Source organism: Artibeus jamaicensis, unplaced genomic scaffold (genome assembly GCF_021234435.1).
Source record: "Artibeus jamaicensis isolate MK-2021 breed Jamaican fruit bat unplaced genomic scaffold, CSHL_Jam_final scaffold_3222, whole genome shotgun sequence".
NCBI classification, from domain to species: domain Eukaryota; kingdom Metazoa; phylum Chordata; class Mammalia; order Chiroptera; family Phyllostomidae; genus Artibeus; species Artibeus jamaicensis.
In genome coordinates this window covers 1,980,223-1,990,026 of record NW_026522038.1, presented here as the reverse complement: position 1 = coordinate 1,990,026, position 9,804 = coordinate 1,980,223, and the positions used below count along the sequence as shown (strand labels likewise).

At 35.0% G+C, this 9,804-nt stretch overlaps 1 protein-coding gene across 1 annotated transcript in view; it reads right to left on the bottom strand.

The window, feature by feature from the left end:
* Window positions 1–5,297: 5,297 nt before the first annotated feature.
* Window positions 5,298–9,804, bottom strand: part of AIMP1 (aminoacyl tRNA synthetase complex interacting multifunctional protein 1) — a 33,296-nt gene continuing 28,789 nt past the window's right edge. The window contains exon 7 of the mRNA XM_037154445.2: window positions 5,298–6,809. Coding sequence (XP_037010340.2) covers window positions 6,643–6,809 — 167 coding nt within the window. The 3' untranslated portion in view covers window positions 5,298–6,642. The remainder of the gene's footprint in view (window positions 6,810–9,804) is intronic.

The following is a 9,804-nucleotide window of genomic DNA, read 5'->3' as shown; positions in this document are numbered from 1 at the left end:
GAAAGAGGCCTGTGCAACACTATTCCTTTTCCCGTATTACCAGGTTTTGCTAAGATAATCAATTAAATAGTTCAAGACTTGCTCTTACAGATTGCCCCTTCTGTTTTAAACATCTTCTTTTACCATTTACATTGAGCATACCTAGTAGTCTGTCATTATTTCTTCTAACTTAATATACAGATATTAGGAAGTCCAGTCCTCATCACTGTTTTCTCTTCAACTCCCCACCATCATTTTAGTTACTTTATTTTCCCAACATACTCTGAATTCTAGCATGGTAAAGTTCTAGTATAGTATCCAAAAGGCAATTAAATTCGAGATATGCTCTTTGATACACTGTTCTGCAATAGCAATCCTAGCTCCTCATAATAATCAGCTTAGTGGATGTAGGGAAGCGATCTGTTGTTTGGTAACAAAATAGTTGAATCATAAGAATGGTGATGCACTGAAGTGAGTATCTGTACTGTGCTCCACATGAAGCTGGGCTGAACAGCTTTTTCAGGATGACAGAGTATCCACTGGATACTCACCATTACTGGAGATAATTACAACTTGCAACCGAAGACCCATGAGACTAGAATTAGATCTAGGTAAAATAAATGTCCCCAAAGTTCACCTGCAGTATCATGCCATTAGAGTCTATAATTTGCAAACTTTCCTCACGTCCTTCCAGAGATCCTATCTGTATGCTATTCCTACCTGGAACACAAAAATCTCTACTACATTTTATATTTGACTTTGGGTAGTAGGCACACAATGCAATAAACAGATTCTGTATCTCAGAAATGTATTCTTGAAACTTATATATTCTTATCAGCCAATGTCATCCTAATACATTAAAAAAACAAAAATAAATGTATATTTAGAAGTGTTTTCTCTAGCTGGTGTGGCTCAGTGGATTGAGTGCCAGACTGTGAACCAAAGGGTCAAGGTTTGATTCCTAGTCAGGGCACATGCCTGGGTTGTGGGCCAGGTCCCCAGTAGGGGGCACTCAAGAGGCAAGCACACATTGACATTTCTCTCTCCCTCCCTCCTTATCCCTAACAATAAAGACATAAACCTTTAAAAAACTGTTTTGAATATTTTAGTTAGAGAATTGGAAGACAGAACACAATATTTTTGTGCAGGCTGGGGTTAGTCTCATTAAGTGTGTATCATCTTGGGGTATTATTAATTCATTCCTAATACCAGGTCTATTCTTCTAGATATATTACCTCAATTAGCAAGCTCAGACTTCTTTTAGTTATATTTATCTATACACGGCCTTATTTTAATAAAGAATTTGCTTATTCTATTGATTTTCAGGCATATCAAAATTCTCTTAAAAAGGTTAATGTTACTTAATCATAGTGGCATTGCGGTTTCCCAGATTTTCAAGCTTTATTTAAAAAATAAGTAAGTCTCTTCACAAGCATTTGAATTTCCTGTTTTCAATGCATGTGCTATTTTTTTGCATATGCTATTTTGAGAAAAATATTATCCTTTCATATGAAAATGGAAGGTTATAAAAAAGTTATTCCAAAAAATCATTCTCTTTTGCTAAACTTATTGAAAGTGACTTTTAGTTTGCATTTTTCATTAATCTTTTTCAAAGAGAAATTAAATTGTGGCATAGATCTGGATGAGTCATGCTCTATGTTTTCCAAATTCCCCAGGTGTGAAAAGTTGAGTGGGTTTTAAATGAACAAGTATCAACCAAACATGTAATGTTAGGACTGAAAAGCGGATGCATATATTGTGAGCATTTCTCTACTGGAATATATGATATTCTAATGAAGCAATTTATAAAAACAAATTGTAAAACTTTGTCAGAGCAACCTCGATATGAAGGATCATCACATAAATGCCATGGTAGAAATAGACATTAATAATAGCTATTTGAACAATTCTGTAGACATTATATAACAATAGGAAAGGCTAGAATAGCTAGCCTCTTTATTAGAAAGGATTATTTTTTCTTGCAATTATTGAGCCCTGGGCTTATTTTTGCTGCTGCTGCTAAGCATAACTGCCTGCCAGATAAGAGATGATGATGATGAAGACAGAAAACACACATATTTTACTCAAAACCCAGAGAATTGGGACTAGTGTGTGTTAGGACCAGAGTGGGAGTAAGACAGAAGGAAAAAAACCACACGGGAATACATAGGGGTGAAATAATACAACATACAGTTATTAATTCATACTCTGAAATTCCACATGGCTCACTTTCAAATCAACAATTATTTCATTATTTAGGTTCCTTCTCTCCATTTTTTGTAATTATACTCCTATGAATGATCTCTACTAAGACTTATCTAAAGGAAAAACAATAACTGTAAAATGTTCAATAAGCAAGAACGGGTAAGTCACTATTTTCCATTCCAACAAGTTGGTACATGAAAATCCAGTTTGGTATCGCGGCGTATTAGCCATCAGCAACCACCCTTCTTTTCATTATTATTGCAAATTTCAGGGTTATTATCCAGGCAGTACTACAAATAGGGTATAACTAAAGAGTTGTTTCTGGTTAAAGTATCTGTCTGTCTGCCTGCCTGAATATCCATCCATCCATCCATCCATCCATCCATCCATCCATCCATCCACCTTCTTACCTCCCTATCTGGAACCTAGTGACTTCCCTCACAGGTTGGCATTTGGAATGAACTGTTGTTATTACAGGAACAGTGCCTTCAACAACAGTATACAGTTCAAAGAATCAAGGCATTTGACTCTTTAGAAAGGCAACTGTTGCCAGCAGAACCAGCAGCAGCAGCAGCAGCCTGGTTTTGCAAAGTAATTCTTCTGAGAACTTCAGCAGCAAAAAAGAAAAAAATAAAAGATAAATTCTCTTTGCAAAGACTCCAAAGGAGTGTTTAGTCATCTCATGGCTTCTCTTAAGAGTCTCTTAAATATTCCACTGAAGAAGCTACCCTAGTCTCCTTACATGAATTATTAGAGTTTAGGTTTTCTTTTTAACCACTATTTTTCCCTACAGTTTAAATGAAACAGAAGTTTAACTTCTCATTCAAATAAAAGAAACCATGGGCTACTTAACTGACATGGAACAAAGCATATTGTAATGCAGAAGAGCACAGAAATTACTAAGAATTGAAAGATGTATGTTTCAGCTAGTTCTATTTTAGCACAAGCCACTTCAATAAAATAAATGAAAGTAGATAGTAATATACCCCCCCCCCCTAACTTTTGAGAAAAGGGCATAGTTATTTCTTGGCTAAAATTTTGAAGGGTAAGGCTTTCTCCAGCACTTTGCAACATTGTTGGTAGTTGAGTTGCAACAACTTGCCTGGCCAGCTCATTTTGTACGGTGGTAATCAGGTTTTAGATCCCACGCCATGCGAAGCGCTCAGAACCTGGACTTGTGTCACAATTGCTAAGGTACAGTTAATGTTGTGCACTTCTGATATTTTTACACTTTTAAAAGTACAAAATATAATCTCCCGGGAAAATTGAGGAGGTACACTTTTACCCCTTCAATGCCCCTATTATAAGCAATAGTGAGGTGTTTCCTCACCCACCACAAGCTTGAAAATGGTTGCTTCTATTTGTGTTAAAAACACACAAGTTAAAAATATTATCTTGCTACTCTAAAAAAAATCACAAAACTATTTTAGACTTTTATTGATAATATTAAGCCAGTGAAAGAACATCAATGAATAGGGCTGGCCAGCATCTAAATATCTAAAAAATGGGCATCAGTGGGAATGCAGAGCACGTTTCAACTGAGCATCTCCGGGAGAAAGAGGGACCACACCTGGTACAGAGGAAGTATCAGGCCTGTTGAAAGACAAGGTCCCAACCTGTATGTAATATTCCTTCAGATACTCTGTTCAATTTATATAACATCAAGTAACCTTCTCAACACGAATTCAACTTCTCACGACATATATTCAGAAATACTTGTTTTCTGGAAAGGAACATCCCTATAATAAACGTATGTCAATATAACATACATCTATTGTATTCTAGGCACTGTTTTAAGCACTGTGTGGGTACTAACTCACACAGTCTTCACAACTCTATGGGGTAAGTACTGTTATCACACCTATGGACAGATGAGGGGCTTAAGGTATATAGGGAGTGAACCATTACACAAGGTCACATAGGCAGTTCAGTTATATAGCTAGGAATCAAACCTGGGTAGTCCGGCCTCAAAATCTTGGCTCCATAAATTTCTTATTACCTACAAGTGCAGACTTTTGGACCTGAAAAGCTAAAGGCCCTACCAGACACCAAGACCTGGTTAAACATTAACGGTGCTCTTTGAGGTTCTCCCTACACCTTTTATCTGGATGACATGCTTTTTATTAAACTTCCATGAATTACTCTGAATATTTTGTAACGTCTAAATGGGAATTGGCATTATTTCTCAAAAAAACCCCACAAAGTATCTGTTTGGTGGGCACTTAAAGTTCTACAACTGTAGAGTACTTAATGTTCTTAACAGAAGAAAGGCAGAAAAGGTTTTCCAATTTTTGCATTAAAATCATTATGTCCTGAAAATGGCTCATCTCAAAAAGAACACATGGACTTTCTAAATATAAGAAAAGTTAGTATTCCTAATATTCATGTGTGATAGTGGGCCAACCTGGAAGAGAAATTATCTTGGGATAAGGTCATATTTTTGCTCTGGTTTAGTTTACAATATGTAAATAAATAGATGTCAACAGGCACCAACTGTTTAGCCTGTGACTCAACACTATCTCCTATTTTTATCATGCTTAAAGAGCTGACTACCATTCAAAAGCCAGAAAAGTTATGTCCAGTTCACCAACAATACCATTTTTGTTGTTGTTGCTGATTCTAGAAGAGCTTTATTACCCCAGCAACACAAATAAAAGAGAATCACATTTTCTTAAAAAATAATGACTGGCCCTGGCCGGTGTGGCTGGGTTGGCTGGAGCGTCATCCTGTGCACGGAAAGGTCTCGGGTCAGATGCCTTGCATGGGCAAATACTTTGGTTGTAGGGTCAGTCCCCAGGCACATATGGGAAGCAACCAATCAATACTTCTCTCTCCCTCTCTAAAAATCAATAAATGTACCCTCCAGTGTGTATTAAAATGAGCAAATAAATAAATAAATAAATAATGACGGAATGGCACTAAATTGACAAGTTGATTGAGTAATGTTTTCTTTGTAACTGGAGAATTTGGAATAAATATTCCATTTTCTTCCATATTTACTTTGGAATACATAAATATAAAACAACTAGGTAGTTAAAATATCCTTTAAACTACATTAAAGTTAAAGAAATTTGATATAACTGGGAAAAATCAGAAAAGACAGAACCACAAAAGACTTTGTCACATTCTTTATTCCCAAAGTAGTAATAGATCTGCAGAACAAAATAACTTTGGAAATTCACTTGTACTTAGTTATCAACACGTGTTAACGATGCTCTGTTAATAAATACTCAGTTTTACCGAAAGATGATCAAATTCTATTATGGTATCATTTCCTGGCCAACCAGAACTCCATGGCCTTAAATAAATGAACTTGACTTGTACCTTTTATAACACAGCATGTAGTTGTTGTAAAATGTTGTTTTTCCTTTCCTTACTGGAGGCATGCAGAGCTACGGTGCAAGAATTTTGACTGTGAGACTTTTCTTTGAAACAACATCTATACTTCTGCCTCCATAGACACACTTCCTTTCAGGTAGCCCAAATCAGCAGTCACCATCTCAAGGCTGGTAAAATTGAAGCTAATGACTCAAGTTAATTTTCATTGTTCCTAGAATACCTAGGTGGGTGAAAATAGGCATCTGATGCCTTAATGTATATTAAGGTTTTGGCTGCCAGTTCCTTTAATACATTGATGGTTCATGAAAAAGCAAAATATAGCAATCTTAAATGTTCTTGTAAAGATAATAAGCTATAAGTAATGTTTTTTTGGTACCCACAGAATCTTTAAAGTCAGCTGGGGTGAAACAACAGACCACTGCTTTTCCTGTAGTTTCCAATTTATTAGAAACTACGTTGGCAACACTTTGCAATGTGTTTATATTTTATAGTCAAAGTGTATTACTGAATGGAATGAAAAATTAAAAACGGGTTGGAAATTTCTTTTTAAAAAGTTTGGGTTACTTTGGCAAATAGCAATAATGTTCAAATGTCACGTGTCTTAGCTTTTTTGATGTTTGACTCTCTGGAATCAACAGTTGTTCATTTTCAGTATTACAATATGACTAGCTGATGAACATTATACAAATTCTAACTTATCATTTTTGAAGAGAAGACCTTTATAACACAAATACACAACATACTAAAAATCCAAGTTCTTGAAATTTCATGCATCATATGCCTACAAATAAGAAACTAAATGTTAATCTAGCTCAACTTATCTAAAAATGTATAAAAGAAAAGCAATTGGCTAACATCCCTGGTACAAAATAAATCATCACAAAACATAGGACATTTCCTCCCTACATTATAAGGGATCAAAAATAATAGGTAAAAATCTAGTGTTTTTCTAATCAATTGAAACAATATACACAAGGTAAAAAGACTCATAGTCTAGAAGATAAATAACACAAAAATGAGCCAGTTATGTTTTAGGTATAAATGACATATGTATTTCTTTTTATTGTTATTAAAGTTTTTTCTAATGTATTGCAGTATCGGAAGCATTTTAATCTACTTTTATTTTATTCCACTGTTGGCCATAGTCTGAGCCCTGCACACTCCCTTCCCTTTCACCTCAAAGGGAGCTCCTTTGTAAGTAGCCACACACTCTCCATTAGTGCACAGGTCAGGCTGGATCTGCTCCCAAATCTTCTTCTTGGGATTCAACTCCTTGTCAGGCTCTCCTGTTGGGGAAAAATAAAATTATATAGCTAACACGTTAAATATACTGCCCACCAACATTTCTAGTGACTTGTCTTGGCAGTACTTTCTGATCTTTAGACCTGATCAGAATTTTAGCATTTACTGTTAACGTTTACTTTATTTTTACGATGATGGAAGTTTATATTTTTGATCTGTGAAATACCTTTTTGTCATTTCCTTACCAATATTAAAGATATTATTTTCATTCTTATAGTAAATATTCTTTAAGTAATACAGCTCAATGAATTTATGCTACAAATTAAAAATTAAAATATAAAGTACTCTTTAAAAATTGTGAGCAATTAGAATATAATTTCCTGTGTTATATTTTTACAGGTGGCAGAAGCAGTGTATGCTTTACTATGTTTCATGACACAAAGTAAATGGCTAGACTGCTGCTACAGTGCTTCAAGGTTTCTTATCAATACTAGAGAATGGCCTAAATGTTGGGGTTATCTAGCTAAATATACCTACTCTGGGTTTCATCTGCTGCCCATTCCATTTGGTGAGATGGAAAGAGTCAGAACAGGGTAATAAAGACAAGGGCTAGCATTTTCTAAGAACAGGAACTTATGTGCAGGTTGTTGCGTGCAATTCACACAACACTGATTTTAATGTTAAATACAAAGAAACTGGGGCTCAGATAAGTTGTTAAAAGTCACACAATCAACAAGTGCAGTCAGGACTTGACACCAGAACTGTTGTTCCCCTAATACTGCACCTTGCCTTCTAGTAAATGCTGCTTTAGAAAATAAGATTCTGACGTGTGAATAATGCCCCATCCCCTCTCTTTATAGTAACTACTATAAAGTTTACAATCAATGAAAGACAAATGAACTGTAGAATACAGCGTCTAGGCTTAAAGACAACCAATATACCAAGCAAGCCCTTTATTTATGAACGATAAGGAAGTAATGAGCAAAGTTTAATACAAGAACATTTTAATATCTGGGGATCTTCAATAATTTCTGGAATGAAAAGTAAGTTCAGTAAAAAACAATAAAAGAAACAATAAAAAAGTAATGTATCACTTAAGCATCAGCTTCAGGTGAAAAATAATTGTCCTGGAGGTAATAAAAATATTACTGAAGTATAACTCAACACTGATAGAAGGAACTTTCTAGATTGCTTTTTAACTGACTACCAGGTTGTAGTCTCTTAGGATTACTTTAAAAAGAATCTTTTAAACATTACTACTAATTAAAGTCTATATTCTTATTACCTCTTATTATCTAGAGTTTATTCTCTGCTTATACATACATAGGAATAACAAAACTGAGTGAATCTTATTGGCCATGGTAGCTTTATTCTTTATTAGCTCTTCAGAAACTGCCATAAAACTGGCAGGAACATATGAAGTGTCCTCTGATCTGCCGGTTTTCACAAATGACAGAAGAGTTCATTGAATGACATATTTATAGTAAAGGAACATACAATGAAATTAAAATGAAAACACTGACTATAAAGGGGAGGATTTCTTTTTACTCCTTTAAGAGCATTAGATTGGACATAGTAATTAATTTTTATTAATTAACAAAGAATAAAAAACAGCAATATGTAAAGTACATAAAAATTTTTTGTTTGTTTCTAAACCATTCCTAGTCTAAGAGCATAATCCTACTTTGCTCCTGCACAAATCATGTGGAGAAGTGAGCTGCTTTCTGTTCAGGGAGACCTGAGTTAATACTAGCCCTGGATTCTTCCCACTCAAAAAGAGATGTTCCTTAATTGGTAATGAATTAATTTAAGAAGTGCTAAGTGTTTTACATATATTTACTTATTTAACTCTCTCAGTATGCTATATAAAATGATTATCCCCAATTTATAGATGAGGAAATGAAGGCACAAAAATTACAACTATGACCTTAAAAAACAAGGAAGCAGCCAATTGTTTGAAAAGTTAAACCTCACAAAACACGTAGGAAACAGATACCATTCAAAACTGCTTCTCATTAACAACACCAACACCTACACTCTCCTTACAGATGGAAAAGCTGGGGCTCAGCAAGGTCCCCAGGTCACTGAGCACCTGTGCGCATGTGGAGCCAAGATCTGAAAGTTTTACACTTCTTATATAAAACTGTCATAATTTTCAAGGAATAAAGATTTGCACTAAAAATAAACTAGAAGAGGAACCTCCAAAGCTTAACTATCCTCTTTTAGCACACAAGAATCAATACATATAACACTCTGAACGGAGTTCCTAGACTTTAACAAATCAATAAATGAAGCAATGACTTGGACAACTAAAGTTTGAGATTGTTATTGAAACCTGTCACATTATAATCACTGAATACAAATCAGAATTGAAAGTCCTGGATGCACTGTTAACTTCTGGCTTACTGAGCATGCTTCTGAACAATATACTATTTGGTAGGTATAAAACTAGTGGAAAAGTCTAAATCACCTCCCATGGAAAACACAGCTAATACTTAAAACAATTTTTAATGAACTATATTTTTCACAGAAGTCTTTCATCATTCCTGTGTGTTATATCCATGTTCTAAATCTCATTTTTCCAATTTCCTTTCCTTTCTTAATTCACCTCCTCTGCCTCTTTTTGGCATGGCTATGCAAAGAAGGTAAGTGATGATATCAACAAAAATTCTTCAAGCTAAAAACGGCAGAGCCTCTGAAATTGTTAAACCCAGCCAATAATCACCATTTGGAAATGGTTATGCATATTGTAAGAGACTAATCACTCAGAGATTATTTTAAGCCAAGTCATTCTAAACAAAACACACAGGGAATAAGAACTAGTTCAAGATGGATTTGTACAGATGTGAAAAGCTGTGACCACCTTCTCCACCTTCTCAGCACTGAAAACCTACAAAAAGCAGTAACTACAAATTCCAGAGTCTCTGGCATGCACACGTCTAAAATAGGAACCAGAGACTTCATTTTAATGGGGCCATTCATTATTTTGCACAGCATGCTCACTGATCATCAGGTTCTTTATGGTATCTAGCACAACCA